The 26,060-nt window shown below is 37.1% G+C and overlaps 1 protein-coding gene and 1 pseudogene across 6 annotated transcripts in view; both read right to left on the bottom strand.

Annotated features, from left to right (window-relative positions):
• Window positions 1–24,994, bottom strand: part of PALLD (palladin, cytoskeletal associated protein) — a 371,546-nt gene extending 346,552 nt beyond the window's left edge. For 2 of the 6 annotated variants that reach the window (XM_019731447.2, XM_019731449.2), the window contains exons 1-2: window positions 24,843–24,994; window positions 8,496–9,464 (exon numbers count right to left, since the gene is read on the bottom strand). In XM_019731447.2, coding sequence (XP_019587006.2) covers window positions 8,496–9,388 — 893 coding nt within the window. In that variant the 5' untranslated portion in view covers window positions 9,389–9,464; window positions 24,843–24,994. Of the gene's footprint in view, window positions 1–8,495; window positions 9,465–10,657; window positions 10,777–24,842 lie in introns of all 6 variants that reach the window. The other 4 variants (XM_074338296.1, XM_019731450.2, XM_074338297.1 and 1 more) reach the window with 4 other exon arrangements.
• Window positions 14,788–15,171, bottom strand: LOC109447241 (iron-sulfur cluster assembly 1 homolog, mitochondrial; annotated as a pseudogene).
• Window positions 24,995–26,060: the final 1,066 nt, after the last annotated feature.

The following is a 26,060-nucleotide window of genomic DNA, read 5'->3' as shown; positions in this document are numbered from 1 at the left end:
GTAAAGTAAAAGAATGGAATTGATTCCTCTTCCTCAGAACAGATGCTACCGTAGTTTGCTACTGCTACGTCACAGCCAGATGTCATGACTGTGTTACAATCAATTCAAATTTAGACTATAGCAATACTCCACATTTGCTTTGAATGTCAAAGTTGCATCTTGGTTCATCAAGCTATGGGCCTGTCACTGCATCCTGGTGTCATAGGTTGACCAAGAAGAGGTGATAACGCAGCTGTTATCACTCTCTAAAGTTCAACTCATTAAACAGTAAACTCAGGGACAATATTTCCTGTGTTCAGTAATATTGAGTTATCCCATTTCACTCACTGGTCTACAGAAGCGGATTCAATATCCTCATTAATGATGGTCTTTTGTCAGTTAAAGTACTGCAGAAGTATAGCTAATTTTTCAAATGAGAATTACACTTGCATAGATATTGGATGGAAACAGGCTGAAAAAGAATAGGAAAGATAGTACAGAGGACAAAACAGCATGAGATGTCATTTCCCTTTATTAATTCAGAAATCACCTGTGTGGAGGAGTCAGAGATAAGGCTGTAGCTCCAATTCATTGAAAATAAAGGTATCACTCTTCTGCTTAATATCTTTTGATTTCTAGTTCAATGGCAATTTAATGTTCCAGGGAACATTTACTGTCCTCTGTAAAATATGAAAGACTTAGTTTTTTTTTTTTTTAATCCAATGAAAATGTGCAGGGGAAAAAAGATTTTTAAATAAATTAAAAGAAATTATAAAAGAATGAAAAAAATAGGAAATTATACAATTAGATGGTGCCATTTCCTTTGGATTCTGCCACATTTTGCTTCCTCCTACCACTCAAATATAGTGACAGAGGGGAGGCAATTGTGTTGGTGAAATGGTGATATACAACTCTTGTTAATTTTCAGACTTTTGCTAGTTCTAGAAAGGTAAGAAACGTGTGTGTCTAAATGCAGATACGTTTTCTTAACAATGAGAGACTCATATACAAATTTTTGCACCATCGACAGCTAATAAACTGGGGAGACCACACCATAAAAGATCTTTGGCACACGACTGAATATATGTATAATAGTCTATTAAGGTCATCATGAATTCAAAAGAAGAATATTTTGAAAAATTCTAAAATATAACTAAAACAACGCAGAAAATTAATTATAATTCATGAGAGCAAATGGCTAAGAGCCAACCTACCCAATTTACATTTCTAAAAACCAAGACTTTTTCTGGATGGTGTTTAAGGATTATACCATGTCATTTATTAGAAATAATGCTGTGGAACATACTAAATACATAATTGGGTTATTAGAGTAAAGTAAAAAGTCAGTATTTTTCAATAAATATAAGAATAACAATTTCCACCTGTGTGTCTATGCACCATCTCAAGATACAAAATGTTGCAAACACAGTTGAAGTCTTCCGTGCACCCCTTACCAATCACGTTCTTCTCTATCTCTATGGCTACTGCTATATGAAATTTAGCATTTGTCATTCCTGTGTATTTTTCTATACAATACTCTTACTCTATGCCTAACCCTGAAATAGTCCAGTTTTGCAATTTTAACTTCGTATGGATAAATTTATTTATGCAATCAATATTCATGGTGTGTTTTTTTTTGCAACTTTTTTCTTGGATTGTTATTACGTTTGTGAGTTTCAGACATCCCAATTCATGAAGATCTAGTTCATTTCTTGAATGAATATATAGCACAATTCGTTCATTTTATTTTTCTTTCTAGCTTTATTGAGAGATAATTGACTTGCAATGGTGTAAATGTAAGGTGTACAATGTGATGATTTGATACATGTATATATTTTGTAATGATTACCACAATAAGGTTAGTTAACATCCATCACCTCATATAATTACAAGTGTGTGTGTGTAGTGAGAACACTTAAGATCTACTCTCTTAGCAATTTTTAAGTACATAATGCAATATTATTAACTATAGTTGTTACTATGCTGTACATTAGATCTCCAGAACTTATTAATTTTATAACTGGAAGTTTGTACCCTTTGACCAGCTTCTCCTTATTTCCTCCATTCCCCATCCCCCCGTAGCCACCATTCTACTCTTTTGCTTATGAGTTTGGCTTTTTAAAGATTCCACATATAAATGAGATCATACAGTATTTGTCCTTCTCTGTCTGGCTTATTTCACTAAGGATAATGCCCTGAACATCCACCTATGTTGTCGCATGTCAGGATTTCCTTCTTTTATATGACTGAATATTATTCCACTGTGTGTGTGTGTGTACACATTTTCTTTATTTGTATGTCACCTTTTCTTTATTTATGCATCTGACAATAAACACTTAGGTTGTTTCACAATGGATATTATAAAAAAGACAAGAGGTAACAAGTGCTAGCAAGAATGTGGAAAAAAGGGATCCCTTGTGCACTGTGCTCTGTTGGTGCAAATGTAAATTGATACAACCACTGTGTTAAACAGTTTGGAGGTTCCTAAAAATATTAAAAATAGAACTACCATATAACCCAGCAATCCCACATCTGGGTATGTATCCAAAAGAAATGAAATCACTATCTCAAAGAGAATCAGGAATCAGAATATTTTTCATATTTTTTCATATTTTTTTCATCTTTTCATTTCTTTTTGATGAACATTTAGGTTCTTTCCAGTTTCTTTGAAACAATGCTATGCACAGTCTTATACATGTATCCTTGTACACATGAGCTAAAATTGCTTTTAGGTATGTACCTAGACATCGAATTTATTCATTCATTTATTCAATATATATTGAGCACCTAATATATGCCAGGCCCTATTTTAGGCCCAGGGGACACACAGGAAGGATCAGATGGAAGTCCCTATCCTCAAGGGTTTTGTATTCTACTGAGGGAGAGAGACAATTAAAAAAAAAAAATTAAACAAGTGAAATGTAGACTGTATCGATAAGTTCCATGGAGAAAAACAAAATAAGAGAGTGGAGTACCAAGTACAGTGGGCAGGACCTGTTCCTTTGCAGTGTTGGAAGGCCATACTCTGAAGGTGACATGTGAGGAGACATATAAAGGAGATGAAGGAGCCAATCCTACATATATCTGGAGGAAGAGCATTCCAAGTAGAGGGAACAGCAAGTGTGCAGGCCCTGAGGCTGGAACATGCCTGGCACGCCACCACTGTGGCTGGAGTGGACAAAGCAGGGGTGAGTAGGAGGGGATGAAGTCAGGGAGATGGGGCCTTATTCCTCTTTATAAGGACTATAGATTTTACTCTGAGTGAGATGAGAAGGCCGTGGATAGCTCTGCATTGTGTTGTGATCACAATTTCATTTAAAAAAATTATGCCATGTGCTGCATAGAGTGTGGTGAACAAGGATGGAAACCAGGTGACAGATTAGGAAGGGATGTAAATATCCCAGAGAAAGATGATGGTGGCCGGGACCAAAGCCTCATGAGTGGAGGTGGTATGAGATGGTCAGATTCTGGGTATATTAAAGCTCGAGCCACCTGGATTTACTGGATGGATTGGATGATGTTATTTGCTAGGATCTAAAGAGGAGTCGATAATAACGCCAAGATTTTTTTCCTTGTACAGCTGGAAGGAGGATTGTCATTTGTTCACATGGAGAAGATTCAGAAAGAGAAGGTTTTGGGAGCAGAGGAGAATCAGAAGTTCAGTTTTAGATCAGAAATCAGTTTTAGATACATTAAATGTGACATAACTTTTAGATATCCAAGTACAGATGTCAAGTAGAAAATTGGGTTTAAATAAAAGTTTAGGATATATACATCTTTAACTTTATTGTATATCACAAATTGTTCCCAAAATTGTTTGCACCTATTTACATTTCATGTTAAAGAAATAACACTTGTGAATTTTTCATATTGATAACCTGATAGTACTATCTGGTGTCTCATTATTGACAATATTCCTTTTCTTTAATTTATTTTTTAAATTCATTGGGGTGACAATTGTTAGTAAAATTACATAGATTTCAGGTGTACAATTCTATATTACATCATCTATAAATCCCATTGTGTGTTCACCACCCAGAGTCAGTTCTCCTTCCATCACCATATATTTGATCCCCTTACCCTCATCTCCCACCCCCCACCCCCTTACCCTCTGACATCTATTTTCTTTTAATTCATACATTAATTGAAACTTTCCAAGGCTAATAATGATGACCTAATAGACATCTTATGGTTAGATATGAGTAATTGTACTTAGAATATTAAACATGCTTGGACTATTACTGGATTTCATTTTTACTGAAATAAATAGGTGTTTAAAACTGTTTTGTTTTTCTTATGAGGCCGTTCATATTTCCCTTACAATATAATTTGAATATGAGGATCGTTCGGACTACTGTTCTTGAATTGGGAATTGTTTGTTTTGTTTGTACTTATTTGATGGAGAATAGTGCCTTCCCACCCCCATTAAATTTTTTTTTTTTTAGGGTTTGTGTTGACTGTTTTTACAGTATTAACTCTACTAGGAGAGAGAGAGAGAGAGAGAGAGAGAGAGAGAGAAAGAGGGACGAAGGGAGGGAGTGAGGGAGGGAGGGAGGGAGGGAGGGAGCAAGGGAGGGAGGGAAGGAGAGAATAACTATAAATGGCTATGTTTTTTTAAATATAGAAAAATGTTGTGGAAATTATAAGGATGCCATTATCTTTAAAGATATTTGGAATATAAATTGCCATCCTAGAAGATTTTTAAATATGTCAATTCTACTGATCTCCACTTCCGGAGCTTGTTAGTAAGCCTTGCACAATTAGCAAAATAGCAGTGACTGTGGCTAAATTTTCTCTTGAATCACTGTAATACATGATCAGGAATCAGAAAACCTGAGTTATGTTTCAGTCTCCATGACTAATTATTTTGTTTCTAGGCAAATAATTTCATAGTTTTCTATCTTAGTTTCCTTATATTTAAACACTTTACAACACGATTGCCATAATAAAGTTTTTTTAAAAGTATAAAATGAAAAATATAGGACTTATTTTTATAATACTAGGGTAATTATGAACTAATATCCTTCATGATTTTTTCGGTAACTCACAAAAGTTGAGAATGGAGAGAACGGGGAAAGGGATATGTCTTTATATAGTTGTGAAGGAGTGCGTGAGAATATGGAACAACAGATCATAATCAGAAAAAATATGAATTCTGACTTGATGTTATTTAATGTAATAATTCAAACTGTAAGATAATTTGCATATAATTAAAGTAGTATCTAAATTGTATATAATTTCAATTATTACACACAAGCTTTTCTTCCATCAGTTTTCTCTGTTTCGTTGAGTTTTTGTTGGAACTATGCAAGAGTCGAGGAGGAAAATAGAATTTCTTAAGTTCTATTTGTGGTTATAACTGGTATTTGTGCCAGTTGTACTGATGGGAGGGTGAAGTGATTATATATAAAGTAGAAATGTCTTGGAATGACTGGCCTGGCTTTGATCCCACTGTTTCCATCAATCCTTCCTTTCACTGGGCCTACTTTATCTCTAAGTTTCACTATGTCCAGGTTCCCAGACCAAATGGTTTCTACTTAGGCCAAACTTAAGAAGCTCCAGGCCAGCAGCTCAGTAGCCCAGCCATGTCAGTCTAGCAATTTGTTTCCCTATTCTGGACCCAGCACAAGTTTAGTGACTGAAGTTCTGCCTCATTTAATCATGTCTGAGTCTCTATTCCTGCTCTGCCCTTTTGTCCTTTTGGAGCTTTGCCTTTTTCTTAACTAAACGGCTTTGACTTTTTCCTGACTAAACTCTTGAAGGGTAGCATTTTTTTCCCTGTTATCCAGTCCCTGGATCTGGAATCCTGATACCTGTTGCCATATTTTCCTGTGGTGCATTCATTTTAAGTAAGCCTGGATGTTACCATTGTACACTGTGTCACACCTCACTCACCTCCCATATAGTTGCCAACTTTTCAACACTGGGTGCCCCTATGCTTACCAGCCAGTGTCTATTGGGCCTTTGCTTGTTGCTTGTTACAGGTTCACTTCCCATGAATTCTGTCACCTGCTTCTGGGACCTTAGGAGGTGGCCTACCACACAATAGGTCTGTCTAATCTCTAAGTTCTGAGTCCTCTGGACTGACTCAGTATGAGTCAGGCTCTTAAATGCCCCAGTGCAGGAAACTCTTTATTAAAGGTTTTCTTCCTTGTAAAAAATTTCCTTCAAAGAAAATGTTCTCTTTAGGCTGTCATAAGTCTCATGTGGAAAAAGAGTTCAAGGAATGTTCTTAGTCATTGGGTGCACTTATAAGTGCACGGTGGAGAGAACCGGAATCTTTAGAACAGAAATTAAGAAACTCCAATGCACATTTCCTTTGCCCCTCAAAAACAAAACAAATCAAAACAAAACAAAACAAAAACCCTCAAAAGAATACAAAAATGATAAGCTAACTTTAAACAACAGAGCATTCTCAACAAATGCCTAACTACTATAGAAGGGCATAACTTGAATGACTAATGAACGAACATTGGTCATGAACATTGGTAGACTGGGAAATGACAAGAGAATACTAGTTAATAATTGTGTAGCTGCTAACTAAATTAATGCCTCTCTCCTCCTATAAGAAGAAAAGAGGCAGAAGCATGAATTTGATGGCCCTCCAAATGACCAAAAGGTTAAGTGAACACCGGTATACCATAGTACTTGTGGTCTGCTCACCTGAATTAATCCTTTGATGTTAAGTGGATTGATATTTGTTATTTTTGAAAGGTATGGTATGCTTACTTGCCATGGTAATACATTTGGAAGGGGACTATTTTGGAGGTAAATGTAAGTGGAGCCTTATGTATTTATTATAGTTCGAAAACCTGTGGAACTGTTTGAGAGACATGTAAATGTATTTCTAATGAAGAGTGATTTGTTTCTGAGATTAGTGGGTTTTCAAAAAGTTAAATGGATTCCAAGAGAAATATTCAATTCCATCTCTAGCATAGGCAAAACTGAAAGAAAGAGAAATTCTTCATGGGAAAGATATATCTGCAGAATTTAGGATGACATATTTAATTAAATGAACACATTAACAAGTTTTCTACTGCCCCCTGCTGTCAGTTTCTAAAAAAAATGTTGTAACATTATTGTGAAAGCTGACTTTGGTGAATTAGTTGAACAAATTGGTTAGAAAAAAATTCACTGCATCTAATTACACCACTAATGCTAATACTTGCTCCACGTTTGTGAGCAATGACTTGTCAAACTGATAAACCAACTCTAACAAAGTGTGTATTAGTGGATGTAGGGTGAGAGGTAAAGTTTTTGATTTGTGAAATGCTATATCAATAAAAAGTACCAGTGCTTTTTAACTAATGGTGTCTACTTTACCATTGCTCCAAATTTCATAATTTTGAATTTACTTTTTAATATTTACGTAATTTAGGCAAAACACTCTTGATTAATAAAAGCAAAACTTTCGAAATAAATGAACGGTTTATTTTTGTATAGTCGAATCCTAATTTGAAATGTTATTTTCATTTTGGTATATGAAATCAAGAAACAAATAATAAAAATCATATGTGATACTCATGCAGGAGTCACTAGGTGCTAGATACTATTTTATGTTTGTCACATATTGTTTCATTTACTCATCATAAAATTGAATGAGGTAGGTATTGTTATGATTGTTATGATGAAGAACTTGGGTCACAAAGTAACTTGCCTAGGTGTCACAGTTGGGAAAAGGTAGAGCCACGATTGGAAACCCTACTGTCTGATGCCAGGCTCACTCCTCTTAACCTTCTGCACAGAAAGTATAAACTCTGCAATTAAGGAGGAGGAATTTCTAGAAATAGTAATGGACATGGTAGAGCAAGTGTTTACTGACTCCAATCAACTGCACACTCACCTGATTTTTAATAGTTTTTGCTGTATGCATGCTCTAGTGGCCGGAGACTGCATGAAGAACAGAACTGTGGCACTCTGGGTTTGGTTTCTCTTTCTTTGTTAGACCAGTTCTTCCCTCCTTGGTTGCATCACACCAAAGACGTGTGGGTGGGATTACCTTACGTGACCGTGCACCGATTTGGCCCATGCCTCAGACCACATTATATATTGGGCGGCTATTCTTGTGGTTGGCATCTTCCCACCTGTGGCCTTTCATCTCTGTGCTGCCAGACAACTTCTAGTTTTAGCCACACTTTCAGCCATCTCCAGCGACTCACATTCAAATTACACACACAATTTTCACAGTACTTTGAATAAATCAGATGCACATTTTAAGTTTCCCTGGCTGTTATTGATGTTGGAATCCGATAGGACAGCCTATTTGTGCTCCTTTATGCCTGTCCAGTCCTTTGCCTTCCCACTCAGTCAGTATCATGTGGTTCATTACAACAGATACATCCCACCAGGGACAACTAGTATTTGCAATTCTGGGAGGCTTTGGCCTTGCAGGGATTTGAGAACGCTACCTCAGTCTCCAAAGGGCTAACTATATAGGAAATCTCTTCTCTCCCCACATTAAAGCAAAACCAACACTCAACAGAAATCATTTGATATTCATGATAAAAAATTCTTACCTGACTCGAGGAGTTGGGTTGCCAGTGACTCTACACTCCAAATAAACTCTGCTTCCTTCTGCCACTTCTTGGCTCCTCAGCTTCTGGATGAATCGAGGGGCTGATGGGAAGTGGAGTGCATTCTGGGGCTGTGGGCGAGAGATGCTATTGCATGGCAGTGCCTCATCCCGGTCTGCTCCGTAGCAATGCCTGGCCTCAGGTAACTTGACCTCGGCTTCTATCTCCTGTTGGTCTCCGGTGGGGCTCTGGCTGGCTGAGGCACTCATCAGGGCAGAGGGCTGATTTTTAGGAGACAGGTACCCACTGTCTGGTGAGGAAGACTCCCCATTTGGGCTTCTGTTTCTTGGCTTTGCTGCTTCTCTAAATATGGATGTCAGCTCCTCGATGAAATTAGCTGCCTTGTCGCACAGCTGGCTCTGGGAGTCAGCCTTACCTTGATATGCTGGTTTGGACTTGACGGTTGTGTTGGGAGTTTTTGTACCACGTTTTTCAGCCTTTCGGAGGCTCTGGATATAGCTGGGTCTGGCAAGCAGGGGTGAGATGGCAGGTTTCCTCTTTGAACCAGGTGAGGAGATACTCTCAGTTTGTTCTCCTGGCCTGTTATCTGGAGGTCTTCCCGAGGAAGTTGGCTCACACAATTTGGTCTCCTTTCGGGAAGGATTTTCACAGAGGCTTACAGGAGAGTTGTTGAAAATCTGTGAAATCTCCTTTTCTGAGTCAAAATCTTCTGTCTCAGAGTTGGCTATAGCTCTCCGGGCCAGGTCAAGGCTCTTGTTTATCTCTTCCTGGCTGAGAAAAGCAGATAGTTCAGGGAAGAAGTCAGCATTCTTGCTGTCTTCCTGCATGTCTGACAGGGAATCATAGAAGGAATCATGGGAGGAAGTCTCTGACATATTTGAATAGTCTTCATACACTCTGTCTGCTTTCAACGGGAAGGCCAGAGGCACTGGAAATCAGTTTACTTCTGTTCTGAAAGACAACATAGAAAGAATTGCCATTAGTAGTAATTTGTGTGTGTGTGTATTATCATAATACTACTAATTTATAAGTCAGGAGAAACATTACAGTGAACAATATATACAGTGACCCTTGAACAACACAGATTTGAACTGAAGGTTTTTTTCAATACTACAGCCGGCCCTACCAATCCTTGGGTTTCGCATCTGCCTATTGAACAAACCATGGTAGAAAACCATTTTTGCATTCCCAACTGCAGATTCCCAATTGCTAATTTGCAATCGTAGGTTGAAAATACTGTTTTCCATCCGTGTTTGGTTGAATCCCCAGATGCAAAGGTCCACCTGTAGTTATGTTGTGGTGGAATCAAAAATTATGTGTGGATTTTTGACTTCAAATGGGGAAGAGGGGTTGGCTCCCATAACACTTGCGTTTTTCAAGGGTCAACTGTACTTTTAAAAAAATCAGTTTTCTCTGTTCCGTATGTTGAAAGAAACATTAAGAATACTTGTATTTATCATTAATCATCTTAATTTAATATTTGCCCTGTAAGTGAATATTAAGTATCTCACTAACCAGCACTGGATAATTTAAGATGGTTATCTTAGTAGGCACTATGAGTGCAGCAGGGTATTCTGCACTTCTCAGAGTCTCTTTCCTTTCTGCCCCCATTACACACCTCATAAAAGCTCTAATTTCATTAATTATGAGATTAGTAGCTCTTTATTAAATCTGACCCTGCTTATAAAAATAACCACAAAATATATTTTGATTCCAATCTTCATTTGTTTTCAATAAAATATTTGAAAACTTATTGTCTCATCCTTTTTTTGTGTCCAGTCATGTGCATTCATATTCAGTCATTTAATAGTTAACTCAACACATAGTTAATAATCACTTATAAAGTGCTAGAGGTACAGTCATGCTATAGACCAGGAATTGACAAACTTTTCCATAAAAGGCCAGGTAGTAAATATTTTTGACTTTGTGGGCTGTTTGGTCTCTGGTGTAATTACTCCAATTTGCCACTGGAACATAAAACCTGCCACAGAGATGCATAAATAAATAAGTATGGCTGTGTGACAATAGCATTTATTTATGGACACTGATATTTGAATTTTATATGTCAAAATATTACTCTTTTTTATTTTTATTTTTTACAATGGTTTAAAAATGTACAACAAAAACAAAAAACACACTCTTACTTTGCAGGCCATACAAAAACAGGCAGTGGGCTGACTTTGGCACAGAGACGGAAGTTTGCTGACCCTTGATCCAGACTGATGACATAATCCTTAATGTTCAAGGAGTTAAAAGTCATGTGCTGTAGTAAAGAGGGTGGAGTGCAGAAGACATTAAACAAATAATATACACATAATATAAAATTTGGATAAGGTGTCAAAGGAAAGTGCAAAGAGCTTGGTTGCTATGAGAGCCTTATCTAACCTTCAAGGACATGTGAGAGAACTATGTGCTTGACATTTATATAGGGAAATTACCAGCGTTAAATTAAAAAGTGTTTCATTATCTGGTAAATAATTGGGCAGCAATTTAAATTCCAGTGCATTTTGAAGTAAATATTGCGAGGCAATGACTCTCCTGTTACTCTAAGTGCGCTTTTTATTTTCTTCTATATGTCGTTCATAGAATGATAAAAGGAAGGTCTAGAAAACCTCCTAAGTGAACTTTGCCTTAAGATTGAGTCGGGAAGTCAACAAAGGAAATTGCTGAATGTAAGTAAGCTCAACTTTCTAAGTTGGGTCAGGAGTAAACTTGGTGAGACATTCATTCTCTGGAAGGTAAGTATGCCTCATGAGGATAGAATTGAGTTGCTTTTCTAGAAGCAGGTTCCCATCTCGGGATTCTGGTTAGTGATGAGATTTTGTTTTATTAAGTGAAACGTTATTTTCTCTCATATGACCCAAAAGAGCCAGCTTGCATTTTTTTGACCCCTGGAAGTCTCTAGTCTGAAAAAGCATTATGTAGAGGGGTTCCAGAAATCTGCTTCAAGGATCTGCTACCACAAAGGACGCAGTGATTCATAGAAGCTGCTAACTCGACAGAAGATTTGTAATCAGAGATCCTAAGGCTCATCATGAACCTCTGGATCAAGAGTCAGCAAATTTCAGTCCTTGTGTCAAAGCTGTCCCACTGCCTAGTTTTGTATGGCCTACAAACTAAGAATTTTTCTTTTTTTTTTATGTTTCTTTAGTTGAATGTTATGCTTGTGTCTTAGATGTCCTCTTAGAAAGATTACTCACTTTGTTGAGCCTGAATTATGAGAGTCTCCACATTCTAGTCCTTTTCTACCTACTAAACTATATTTCTCACTGTTCTCCAAGTAAAGCTTACAAATCCGTTAGCATGGTCTCATCAGTGTTCCCTTCTTCATCAACCCAAACATTACTCTGATTCTTTTGTCCTGTCTGTGCTCCAGGATGGAACCATTCCGATCCCTTAACAATTCTATAAATATAGCCCATAAATGGAGAAAAGTTGCATTCGGTGTATTTTGAATATGTTTAGTTCGAATTCACTTTTTGTATTGAACTCAGTGCTGAGAGAGATTGGAGAACATTTTGTCAACCACACCTGGAAAAGGCTAAGCTAAAAATCCATGTAGATGTTGGAAACCAAACCTTTGATTCTTGAAATGACTAAGTTTTGAAACAGACTCTGGAATAGATGTACTGCATAGAAGAGAATTCCCCATTCAAAGTGTATTTATAGAATATGACATGCGAAGCAGCGTGCTAGGCACTGAAATATGATTTTGAATAAGACAAGGGTTCTACCCTCATTGAATTTAATAGTCTAGAAAGGATACAAATAAGTAATAAGCATGTATAATTTAGTGTGTCAAGTGCTATAATGAGAGAAGAATAAAATGCTATGTTAGCATCTAGAAGGGACAACAGGTTAGGCTCAGGTAGTTTTATGGCAGAGATGAAGCCTAAAGGCTGATATGTAAAGGATGAGGAAGAGTCAGGTAGGTAAAGAGGATATTGGCAACAATGTAGACCAGGGGTATCCAAACTTTTTTCAACGTTTTTCACCAAGGGCCATATGCGGTAAAATACACAAACAGCCGGGCCACTCACTCGAGGTGAAGTACATATTGCCTCACCTGGTTTATTTAAGTAAACTAAATATATTTTTGGAATTTGCTGTGGACCAATTAACAATGGACCATGGGCCGCAGTTGGCCCGCGGGCTGCAGTTTGGACACCCCTGATATAGACAGTCACACGCTGCTGAACAACAGGAATACGTTCTGAGACATGTACTGGGCGATTTTGTCGTTGTGAGCACATCATGGAATGCACTGACAGAAACCTCCTTGCTAGAGTCTGCTCATGTCCATGTATATGCTGTGCTTTTATATAGCACAGTGGCTTTTTGGACACCAGTAGCACCACTAACACATGAGTAACTATAGTGTAAGCCCTGACAGTTGGTTTCTCTTTTTGTAATCCAAGTGCCTGAATCAAAGTTTGATTGCCGAGGTATCTACTTCAAAGAGGCATCCTTTACAAAGAGGCATCTGCTTCAACAAGGGTTATCTGAAATAAACACATTACCAGCCACAAGACTAATAAAGAGCCAGGGACCTTCCCCCACTGAGGCTCCTTTGTTTTAGATGTTGGCTGACATGTGGGCTGCTTCTATTTTTCTCTTCCTTGTGCTTTAAATTCTTTCTTTCTTTCTTTCTCTCTCTCTCTCTTCTCTCTCTCTCTCTCTCTCTCTCTCTCTTCATGATCACAAAGAAGCCACATTTTTTGACAACTTAGTCTCTACACACATTCAGTTTTGCACAGATTATAAGTGGTTTGGCAACTATATTAATAACACCTGATCAGCATAAAGCTACTGCTCTAGGTTTTGGTGCATTTTGTGTCAGGTATTTTAGTAAGTATGACAAACATCAAGGAACTCATCTGCTTCATAAAAATCACCTTTCAAAAAAAAACGTATATGTCCTCTCACAAAACACTTAATATGTCAAAGCCAGGAAAATCAGTAATTAAATGACAAAAGGAACACTATTAAAGAAAAGTTGGTGACAAAAATGTTAAGTTAAAATATTAAGTTTAAAATTTTTAGCAACTGGACTTTGGATCCAAAAAGCATATACAGATTGGGAATTTTAGGAAAAGCCCCGTATGTTCTGCTTCACAATTACTACTACTTTCCAAAGTGGTATTTCTGGGTTGCTACAATGTCTTCTCTACTAGTATAAGCCATTATTTCACAGTTCCAAAGAAACATCATGGTAAGTCATATAAATGGGTTTTAAAACAAGATTCTTTCTCACTCAAAATAAAATAAAAATATGATCTCCATCAAATTACACAGAAATCTTATTGAAATGTCAACCAGATATAGAAGCCAGACCTACAATTTACCTTCACTGCCTGCCTCAGAGCCCCAGGCTGGCGTGTCACCTGCACAGAGGGGGAGACATGAGTAGCCCCCACTCTTCAGTGTGGGGGTGGCCACAAGGCCTTCGACTTCGCCAGGGTTTCACTTCCTCAGGTATAGAATTGAGGGGGTGGCTAAATAAATGGCTTGTAAGAGGCCTTTCAAATAAAAGGATCTAAGTCAGCTTGAGACTCCACCTTGAGCAGACGTTTAGGGTGGCAAAAGAAGTGGATGGAAAATGGTGGGTTAAGAATTCTTACCTTTTGATGCCATCATTCAAAACCACTCTACACAGCAGTTCAAGGAAATCTTTGTTTGACACTTTCATCTAATGGCTGGTGCTAATAAAGGATAAGCAAATGAGGTGTCTGACGATGACGTTTTGGATAAAAATGTAGAAAAGCATACTAAGTTTGGTTAGAAAAACAATGCACCACCACGTCACATCAGCCGTCAGGACTTTCTGCCTTTGAATTTTAAGAACCATCAATGTGGTCTGGAGATACACACTGAAGCCATTCAACAGAGATCCACAGAGAGCAGCACACCTACTAAGAATGTGTTTGCCGAAATCCTCTCAGGCAGGCAGCTTCCATGAAACTTGTTCTAACAGAAAGGATGTAAGATAATTTAGTGCAGGCTAGGACTTCTTTGGTTTTTTTCTTTACAGTTCAGAAAAATAAACCAAAGAGAATGAAGGCTTCTCATTTTCTGTCCCCTGAAAAGAATGCAAATATCACTTCTTCTGGAATATAACACACTGGCTTCATTTTCAAAACGCATCGCTTTATTTTCCTTATACAGCAGCCATGCATTAAAAACCTTAAGCACGTGACAGTTACATGGTTTCATCAGTAAGCCCAGGGCTTCCACAGGCTTTCCTGGCAGTTTCAGTCAGAGTAGTCCTGAGGGGTCAAATAGTAAAGCTTTCTCCACAGCCACACATTCCTTTGATGTTTGGGTTACTGGACACAAACTCACTGGATAATTTGTCTTTAACACAGTCTATTTCTGTTAAAAGTGTTATCTGTGCTTTCTTTCCGATGGATACTCTGACTCCATCTTGAACAACTTCTTCACCAGAATCTGCTTTTGTCTTTGCATATTCTAGAGTATAAGAAAGGCCATTACAACCTCTGGTTCAGTCGCCAACTTTCACACCTACATGTTCAAGCTTATCTTTAAGAAGTTTTATCTTGTTTACTGCTGAAGGTGTCAGGGTGAAGGTGGCCCAGATGGGTGGCCGCTTCCTCTTGTTCACAGCCAGGACAGTCGCCGGAAATAACGAAGGCGACATCCTCATTATCCAGGGGCCTGGGTGCCTCCAGCCAGAGTTCAGTCACCTCAGCCTCTCTCCCTGGACACGGTGGACACATTGATGCCACGAGCACTGGCACAGGACATCCTTTAAATTCTTGTTTATGTTTTAAACTCACCGATAAAGAGGGAGCCCTCAAAACTCTAGACCCCTGTCAGTAATGCCTTATGCCACAGCACTCTGACTTTACGACAGCTACGTCATCACTAGGTGATAGGAATTTTTCAGCTCTGTTATAAACTTATGGGACCACCGTGGCATATGCTGTCTGTCCTTCATTTAAATACTATTATGTGGTGCTTGTACAAATTCTTGGGTACCTGAGGTAGTATGGCAAACTCAAGTAACTCAGAGAGGGTCAGTTAAACAGAAATCTATCTGGAGATGGGGAAGATAGCCAGAGAGAAGGTTAGAAAACAGGAGTGGGCTGAGAGAGCTCCTGAAGTCATGTGAAGAGCTTGAGTTTTATCTTACGGACAGTTGGGAGACAAAAGAAGACTGTCAAGTAAGTATGTGAGAAACACACCAGAGTTTCAATTTAGAAATATGACTGATTGCAGCCTGGGTTTAGGACAGAGTCAGGGGAAGATGAAGCAAGATGAAAGAAAGAAGCCAGTGAGAGGACCTTTGTAGTATTCTAGAGGTTGTGTGTATTTATCATTGTTTTAGTTTTGGTTGCCCATTATCTGAACCTCCTTCTTAGTTTTGAGTAATTCCTCTTGTTATGAGCCTCAGAACTGTGTTTCCTTGTGATAATGTGATGTGAAATCTCCAAATATTTGCTTTCCCAGTGCTTTGGAGCCTGGGCACAAGTCTTGGCATATAGCCTAGACTTGCAATTAGATGCATCCATCTTGGACTTTGAAGCACGTCCATGGCAAAACCATTCTGATCACTAGACACTGATAGTGGCTTTAGAGGCAGCAGTGTGGAATGTTCTGTGGTGGTTGTGCAGAGGGATATCCAGGGTTGGAGATGGAAGCTGTATTGTAGACTGTTCAACTGTGGCAGCAGGGATACCGCACATGAGCCTTTTTCTGGCACAGTTCTGACTGTTGACTTATCTCCAGCATAGACTCTGGGCTTCATTCTGTGAGTTGCCACTACTCTTATCAGTAAAGCAATTTGTGCTCAAGTTGAACAAAGAATATTTCTGTTACTTGCTACTAAGAAACCCAATCGATAGTAGATAAAAAGAGATGATAGAGATGTGAACAAGTGAATTGAGATGCAAAACAGTGGACTGAACCAATAGAAGATAGAAATGACAGAAATTGATGATTGATTAAATGAAGACATCATGCAGAGGCAGGATCATAGACTTAGTAATCACACAGTGGGATTGACGGCGCCTTTAACTCACATGACACAACTAGGGAAACAAGTTTTGAGGGGAAAAAAAGAGTTTCATTTTGATTTGCACTTTTTGCATCTGAGGGGACTCTGGGACTTCTGGTGCTGATGTCTAAAAGGCAATTTGAGATAGTGGTCCAGAGCCCGGAGAAAGAAAAGCAGAGCTGGATCGGGAATTATTAGCCCATGGGTGGCAACATAAACTGTGGGAGTGGATAAGGTCATCAAGAAACAAAGAGAGAAAAGAAAGAGTCCTTTAGGGAGTTGGAGGGAAACCAGGAGAGTGGGTGTCATAAAAGCAGGGTAAGAAATGTCCCATGAAAGAGGGGGTACCCTTTTGACTCAACAACTGGAAATGCAGCATAATGGGCAACAGCAATTTCAGTGTATGTGACAGAGCTGTAAATCAGATTCCAGACACGTTGAGAAATTACGAAGAAAAGGAAGTGTAGATTCCAAGTACAGTTGACCCTGGAGAAGTTTATAGAAAGGAGGAGAGGGAGTGTAGCTGGACAAAAGTATGGAATCTAGTGAGGTTTTTTATTTATTAGGATGGGACACAGGAACACGTTTCGATGCCAATGGAATTAGTCAGTGGAGAAGAAGCAGAAGATCCATGTTAGAAAGTGGGGATTATATATACACCAGGTCTCCCAGGATGTGAGGTCAAATGGGTTATTATACTTTAAATGGCTTCAGGTTGGAAGGGGACAGTTCTTCCATTGTCAAAAGAAAGAAGTAATAAAGTGTGTGTGTGTGTGTGTTTGTGTGTAGGAGGGAAAAAATGAGAATCTGGATAAACTTGTTACTGAAAGGGGAGCTCTTGTCTTGCGACTTCTGCACATTTGGAATTTTGTGAAGACAGGAGTTGATTTCAAATAGCTGTTGTAGAGAGGGAGAAATTTCCTTAAGAAGGATTTATGGGCAAAGGTAAGGGCTTAGTTGAAGTGAGATGTGATGTATGTACGGTGTCATTCATCTGTGTGATGGCACAATTCTCTCCACCAGAGCTCAGCTGTCCAGATGAAGATGTGGAGTTACACGATCCAGGTTTTGACACACAGGTATGATGGAAGGGAAATGGGCAAGGTTGTTGAGAATATTGGCAAGACAGAAATGGATTCTAAATCTACACTGGATTGGAGTTCATGGGTAGGAGTTTGAACATAAAAAGATTAAGGAACTAAAGACCCAGGGAAAACAAAAGAATAGTATAAGAATGAGTAGAGATCTGGAAGGATGCATTAAGATAGTGACGTGGCTGAATGGATCATTTTAGAGGCAGAGCTTTTTGACTGCTGATTTCATTTAGAGTGTGGCCGTGTGACTATCTTTGATTGTTTTTGTAGAATACTGTCAGAGTTTAGCTGCAACAGAGACAGTATAATTGACAAAGCCTAAAATATTTATCCAGATTTTTACCGAAAACATTTGCCAACCCCTGCTATAGGACATCAGCTTCCTAATGAACTCATACAACACACATAAGCACTAATACTGATGATCATGACAAACATACTGGCTAACAATGGACAGTTTACCATGAGGTAGGCATTGTACCAAGAGCCATTATGTAGATTATTCCATTTAAAATTCTCATAACACACCCAGTTTAGAAAGAAGGAAACTAAGGCACAAAATGTAAAAGAGCCAAGAATTAAAGCCAGACAACGACACCAGAGATCCTGATCTTAACCATACACTTTACTACCATGATTTTATAGTGTCTTAAGCAATATATCAGACTAATAAAACTGCATCCACAATCAGAGTTCTGCTACTAATTTCATTATATTTAGCGCAAAATGAACACCAAATAATAAGTTTTAAGATTTCACAAAAAAATATGAGGAAGCTTAAAGCAAAGTTCTGAATGATGAAATGATTTGCAGTTCTTCTTCTTTTTTTTTTTTTAAGTAGGGAGTGTTTGCCGGAGGCAGATTAAATCACCTGCTTATTAACTTATATTTTGGTTTTAAAGAGGCGCCATCTGACGGGATCCAGTTGTCAGGATTAGGTGTAGCTTAAAAACTGCTTGCACGGTGAAAAAATAAAATAATAGCTCTATGGCATATATGGTTTGGGTTTAATTTGCAAACCCAGTTATTGCTGCTAGAACATGCCTATCATCTAGGGAAAATGCTCATTCACTGTGGATGAACAAGGGAAATTTCCCCGGTGGCCCAAACTCACTGGACAATTATGCTTCAGAGATTTACATGTCAGTCAACACCCTAAAATGAAAAGGTCATAATCAAAAGAAATACAACTGCAAATATTTCCATTATTTCTTTGAGATTTCATGTTTTATTTTAAACAGTGCTTTTGGTAATTCTATGCTGGTGTGATAGACACAGAAATGAAATATACTTAAAAGAACTAATTATGCAGCTTGTAAAGAGGAAGTTAGGTAAATGCCAAAAACATTAAAATATTCCAGTTTAGCAAGTAGAATTGAAAGATTTTGAAATTTTGAGGAATAAACTTTTCTCCTACACCTTTAAATCTTTTCTGCCCCCCGCCTCTATCCTCTTCTCTTAAGGAATTTGAATTGCCTGGAAATGCCTTTCTTGGTCTTTTTCTCCTTTGTGTCTTCTTCATCATCTCCATCATTAATAATTTAGTTTAGTTTTTACTTCCCCTGAAACCCCCATAAGCCACAACTATTTTCTAATTTCTTGGACTTCGTGTATAGTTCTAGTTCCTTCACCGTAGGAGAAATGGCTCTTATTTGGCCCTGCTCATTTTATGGTCACTCTTTCTTTTATCCACTTCCCTTTCCTGAAATGGCAAGTGGAACTCTAAATCAATTAAACAACAGTTTTATCACTGTGCACAAGGAAGCTCCAAGGAGGGTAAAGATGAGCCAGGCATAGTTTGTCTCCTTTAATTGTTTTACAATCCAGTAGAAGGGATTTAGAGGTATTATATTAGCCAAGGGTAAAAATGACGGAAACACAAAGAGGAACATGATAATTGATATAAAATAGTTTAAACAAATTGCTATAGGAGATCAAAGATGGTAGGAAGAATCATATTTACAAATTTGGTCATATCATTCCTTTGGTACTTTTTTTCCCCATTGGTACCCCTGGCTGATAAGAGAAGGTCCAAAGTATGATATACAGGTTATCTGTGTGCCTCTGGACAGTTTGCACTGATGCTCTCCAGCCTTATGCTCCATTGTCACTCTGAAACATGTTGCAGTCATGCCTAACTGGCTTACTCACCATTCCTTCAATAGTCCGTGTTCTTTCATGACTCCATGCCTTTGCACATGCTGTTCCTTTGGCCCTTCCCTTTTGTTTCTGTGTTTCAAATCCCAGTTCATCCTTGAAAACTTTACTTAATTTCACTTCTTTTTGGTGCTTTCCATGATTCCCTAAGTCAGTATAATCAGCTCCTTCTTCCAAACATGACACTTTGCATGTTATTTTATTATATTAGGTTGGTGCAAAATAATTGTGGTTTAAAATTTTTTAAATAATTGCAAAAACTGCAATTACTTTTGCACCAACCTAATAGCATTCATCTTGTTGAATTATAGATATGAGTTTAGAGAACCCTTTCTTCGTTAGACTGTGAACACCTTGAAAGCAGGACCTGCAACCAACAGTCTTTGTATGGGTAGTGCTTGGCACGGTGTCTGGATCATGGCAGGTGATGGAGAGAAATACACCTGGTATTTGATATTAAGAATTCTATGCTGCTTTAGGTTCTCTCAAATTGTATCAGGGAGGCAGCTGCAAGTGTCCTCTTGATGTTCTGAAGGCAAATTCTTCCGTGTGAAGTTTGACATTTATACATAATGTCAGACTCAATCTTTTTAAAATACTTAACTTATAGTTGACACAAAATATTATATTAATTTTAGGTATAAAATTAATTGATATGATATTTATATACCTTATAATGTATTCACCCTGGTAAGTCTAGTAACCATCTGTCACCGTACAAAGTTATTACATTATTGACTACATTCCCTGCAAACTCTTAATCCTAAGCAAACGTTTGGTGAAGCAAAGGTTTGGGAGGGTCAGCAAATAATATGAAGCATTACAGATTCCTTTCCACCTTGAACTTCAATAGGCAGCTGTCAGCATCTTTGCTTATCCCAAGCAAATATTGCTTTCAAATGTAAACTTTCATCGTCAACTATTTTGTTAAAACACTGTGCATACTTCATTGGTTTTTAAAGAATTCTATGCCACTTAATTTATAGATTATTTCTAATTGTAATTTTATGGCTTGCAACTTCTCCGTAAGTTAATATCATCCAAATTTTGCTGGACTCATGGTCTGCTATGAAATATAGAACATGTAAGTTTTCGTAGTTTATATTTGGATGTATATATTACCCATTCTGACATAAGCATTTTTATCCTAAACTGTCTTGGCATTACTATCCTAGTATTCAGGAAAACGTTTATTTTTGAGTTCCTGAATATGTAATATACATGAAATGTATAAAATTCACATACATGTGTGAACATATAAATAATAGAAAAGATAGACACATTTAGAAATTATGACTAACATTTGTTTTGAGAGTTGCTGACTTCAGATGGATAATGATCTGAAAACCAGATCTATGATATCCAGGGTAATCCTCTATTTTGTCCATCAAAAAATACTCTGGGACATTCCTGGATCCCTAGGAAGCAAGGCACGATAAGCTGTTGAAAGGTACAATATTTCCCTGACTTTGGAGGAACTTGGGGAAGACAAGGCATGTGCATGAGAAATAGCAGAGTCTAATACAAAAGGAAATTCAGTTATAAACAATGAAAGCTCGCCTCCCTGAGGATTTGCCATACAGAAGCTTCTGAACTGTGAATTGCCTGCTGTCATATAGTGAACCAGTTGGTCCTCAGTATAATTGATGGGGTAGGTATAATTTTTCATTATTTCTATTACTGAAACTACAACATAAAAATGTTCAATTATTTGGCCAAAGTTGAACCATCGGAATCGTAGACATAGAGTTGCAGCCTGCATTTAACCACAAAGTTTTCTTTTCCCATTAGGAATATTAAGATTATTTACCTTAAGAATTTAGATAAGGGGAGAACATTTGCAATCTGTTTATGGACTACTTTGGCAGAGATCTTGGCAAGCTACTACAGTTTTGAAAGACAAAGTGTTTGATATTGGAAAAATACTTTCGACAGGCACCAAGAATCCCACAATATGCCATATTATATGGGCCAGGCAATTTAGGGAGTCCAGACAGTAATGTTCCAATAGGCATTTAAAATGTATATATGGTTAGATAGAAATACATGAAAAAGGTTGGAAGAACATGCACCAAACAATTAATGTTTATTTCCTTTGTGGTAGGGCTTAGGTAAGGATACGGTTGAAGGGTGGGACATTTAGGAGAATCTTGTGTTCCTTATTGCACATTCTTGGAAAAAAGTTAAAATTGTGAGTGATTTTAACATTTAAATTTAGTCCTTTTATTTATTTTTTATTTTCATATTTAAGCAATAACTAAAAAAGTAATTTAAAAAAACTGTGGGTACAAAGATTCAATGCTAAAAATATTTGAAAATAAAGCCTGAACTATGAAAGCCAAAGTTGAAAAGCTTTGAAACTCTTTTTCCTCTTATTTGTGAATCACAGGCAGGCAGTCCCCAGACTAAATTTCTTCTGCTGAAGTAATTTTGTAGGCACAATATAAAGCTCCTGTTGCCCAGGGTGCCACATCAGCAAACTGAAGCTTAGATAGTTCTGTGTCCCTGGAAATGCTCTGCTTGACCAGCAACTGGATAGCAACTGGATAGACCAGCAAGTCTATCCAGTCAGCCAATCCCCAAATGCCAAGCCATCTAGGCTCTATTCGTATTTTCTGGTTCCTTCTCACCCCAAACAAGGTGGATACTGTGACCCAAGCCAATCATATATTTTCTAATTTTCAATCCCTTGCTCTTTATTTTTAATCCAATAAAAGCTTCCTGCCTTTCACCCTATTTTGACAGTTCTCCCAAAAGAAATTGCTTCATGAAGTGTTAAAGTTGGTTTGTATCTCCTAAATTGCCTTCCTTCCTTCCTTCTCCCAACCTTTATTTATTTATTTTTTTGGGGGTGGGTAATGTTCGCTTTCATCAAGGGTGCTATAGAACAAAAGTCAAATATGAAAAAACATAAAATCTTATTTGATGCAAAAAATTGCACAACAATTTTATAATCTATATCTTAATAATACATGTGGATTTCTACTTTCTTTGTCTTGAAGTGAATTGTCATTGCAGGAAGATATGTCATATTTATTCTACAGTTAAAAATAGCCCCAAATAGTATATTAATCTCAATTTCAGGGGCACAATATAATAGTTCACTGAATGCTCATAATAGCCATATAAATTATTTTACAGAGAGTGTTTTCAGTTATCCCTGGTGTCTTCTTCGTATTATCATCTTTTTCTACCATATTGAATCAGTTGTAAATATCTAGAATTTACTTCTAAATCATCCATTTCCACTGCCATTATATTTATTCAGGACTTCATTCCTCTCATCTAAATTCCAAACACATTTACCAAATATGTTTCTATATTTTCTAATATAATTTAATAGTTACAAGTTATAGTCAGAGCTGTTTTTCTCAATCTTTGTTTTTTTTGCTGGAATTGTAACTGAGACACAACCATGAACTCTAGATGGCCTAAATTCCTGACTGGAATTCAGTTATTACAATACCCTTTGATATCCTCCACACACATATTCTTTTTTTTTTTATTAAATTTATTGGGGTGACAATTATTAGTAAAATTACATAGATTTCAGGTGTACACTTCTGTATTACATCATCTATAAATCCCATTGTATGTTCATCACCCAGAGTCAGTTCTCCTTCCATCACCATATATTTGATCCCCCTTACCCTCATCTCCCACCCCCCACCCCGACCCCCCACCCCTCTTACCCTCTGGTAACCACTAAACTATTGTCTGTGTCTATGAGTTTCTGTTTCTCATTCACACACATATTCTTAATGAAGTGGAGGCCCTTGTCTTAGCCTGGAAGTTTTCAGTTGGTATCTCTTTAAGAATGGGTCAGATTTATTTTGAAACTTGACTAACGTTTCCCCTCTACATTTTTAGAAAATGAGGTAAATAAATCTAAGTGATTGTAATTGTCCAGTGTAATCTAGATACTTATTCTGTTGTGAAGTATGCTATAGGACCACTACAATATTTAGTTTTAGCAACAAAACAGAGAAGCTCAGACAGAGAACTGAGGTAGAATCCCCAGGATACAGACCCTGATCCATATCAGACACTAGAATACGAGAGGACTAATTTGTATTCTAGGAATATGTAATCATATATTTATAGAGCAATTATTGGCTTGATAAATCTCTTAAGCCTTGTCTACTGTTAGCAATAATTTGTCAAATAGACTGATTTTTAAAATCTGAATAATTGAGGTGAGCATTCGAGTCCTTTCTTTGAGGAAAAACTATTGGAAAGTACATTTATCATGTAATAAGGATTTAACTTCTGCACATACATGATTGAGTAGTATAATGTTGTCAGGCAGTGGTCTTTATATGTGGTCACTTTATTCATAATAAAAGGCAATTAGTACTTTTAGCAATTCTTAAAAAGTAATTAGAGCCTGAAATAATTTTGTGTTAACCTCATATATTGGATCCAATACAATTTCATGTGTAACTTAAAAAAACATGTTATAAAATTATTCTGTGATGTTTAAATTTGATTGGACTGTAGTTTCCCTTAGTAAACTTTGCCTTTAAAAAAAATATATATATATACATTTTATGCATACACATAATTTAAGACGTCTGCTTTTACTATCTCAACAGATTTTTTAAATCCTTCGGAAGTATAATAATAACTTAAAATGTTACTAAAACCTAAAGTATATCATTTAGGCCATCAGTATTTAGCATAAGTATGGATGAATTAACTACCTTATTTTCTGTAAAACAAAGCACATACACAATCTTGACAAAAGTTGGTTCAATAACTATATCTAATCCTTTTGAAATTGATAGCACCAATTTAGCATGCTTAAGATTATAATAGAAAATGGAGTTATCTGACAGCACAGGTAGAAATAAGGCCTGCAGATAAATCTTACATATTCTCTGTTTTTGGAAAGATGACAAAATTCCCATTACTTTTCTTCTCCAAATAAAAGAAAAATCAAGGCATCTTCTAACTAGTATAATATCTTCAGGCAAACTACTATTATGTTTTTAACTTAAAAAAAAATTAACAAATGTTGCCTTGTTAGTTCGTTAGTATATTAAGGTACATCTTACAGACCTTTTTAATCCGTGCTTACTTTGAAGACTCCACAGAAGTGATGGATTTCAGATGAGCATTTCTTTTCTGGGGGAGCAAAGGTTGGCCTCGTCTATTCATTAAAGGTTGCTTGGTCTGTGGTCACTTTGAGGCAACTGTGGCCTCAGAATCCTATCTGTCCTCTTACTCCACTCAACTATATTTGGTAACTGAACTCATGTTTCCTCAGACTGCCACCATCAGGAATTCCAGCAGTGAACTGGGAGGCAACCCCAGGTCTGAGGGCTGGGTTCTTAGAAATTAAAGGCACTTAGTGTAGAAAGAATTTTTTTTTTAGAGCTAATAAACATGGAATTTACACATGTTTGCCTACATCCTGACCTTGTAACTGAAAATCATTACCTTTCTTTTTAACGTATTCTTTATCAATTAGAAGGAGAAAAAGTGAGACTCATAAGGAATACTCTTCTTACTATAATCTTCTGCTCAGTACATTTAACTTTTAGTCGTATGGTAGATTATCCTAAAGTAATAAATCCAGTAACTATTTAAAAATTTAACCACCAAATTGAATGGAGAGTCCACTGTTCTCTTCAAGTTATTCATTAAAAATGATTTTATGACTATGGTCAGTATTAAAGACATAGTTTACAGTAGGATTAAATAGACATAAACATACAGGGAATGAATTTTATACACATTGCAACATTGAGTTCTTAGCCCAATGCGTAGCACATCATGAGCATCCAAAAAAATATCTGTTGAAGAAATAAATGTTGAATGAAATTGTTCAGGACAAGTATGAACCGTCTAACAATCGTAAAAAAGAAATGTTTCCAAGCCATTTTCTTACTTATTCTGTAGACTCTCACTGTAACATACTCTTAACATTACAAATTTCCAAATAACAAGTAGCAGTAACAAGAGCAGAAAGCTTTTCTGTTCCATGGTCAGGTAGCAGAGCCAAATCTAAGGGGCAGAAAATAATCACACAAAACTTCCTAGTTAAGTTCATTTGGAAATGAAATGCTGAGTCTTCCTTTATCTGGATAATACTATTATAGTTGATCCAGTTTCTTATTTGAAGAAGTTTTTTTTGATGATGGAACACTTACGAAAGTCTGCTCTTGTACTTTACAGGCAAAACTGATCATTTAGAAATGGTGCTTCTTGGAACTAGGTACTTTTTGGGCTATTTCAGCCATTATGCTCATTAATACATGTTTTATTTATTTATTT

Source organism: Rhinolophus sinicus, linkage group LG07 (assembly GCF_036562045.2).
Source record: "Rhinolophus sinicus isolate RSC01 linkage group LG07, ASM3656204v1, whole genome shotgun sequence".
Lineage (NCBI taxonomy): Eukaryota > Metazoa > Chordata > Mammalia > Chiroptera > Rhinolophidae > Rhinolophus > Rhinolophus sinicus.
This window is presented reverse-complemented; position numbering and strand designations above follow the sequence as displayed.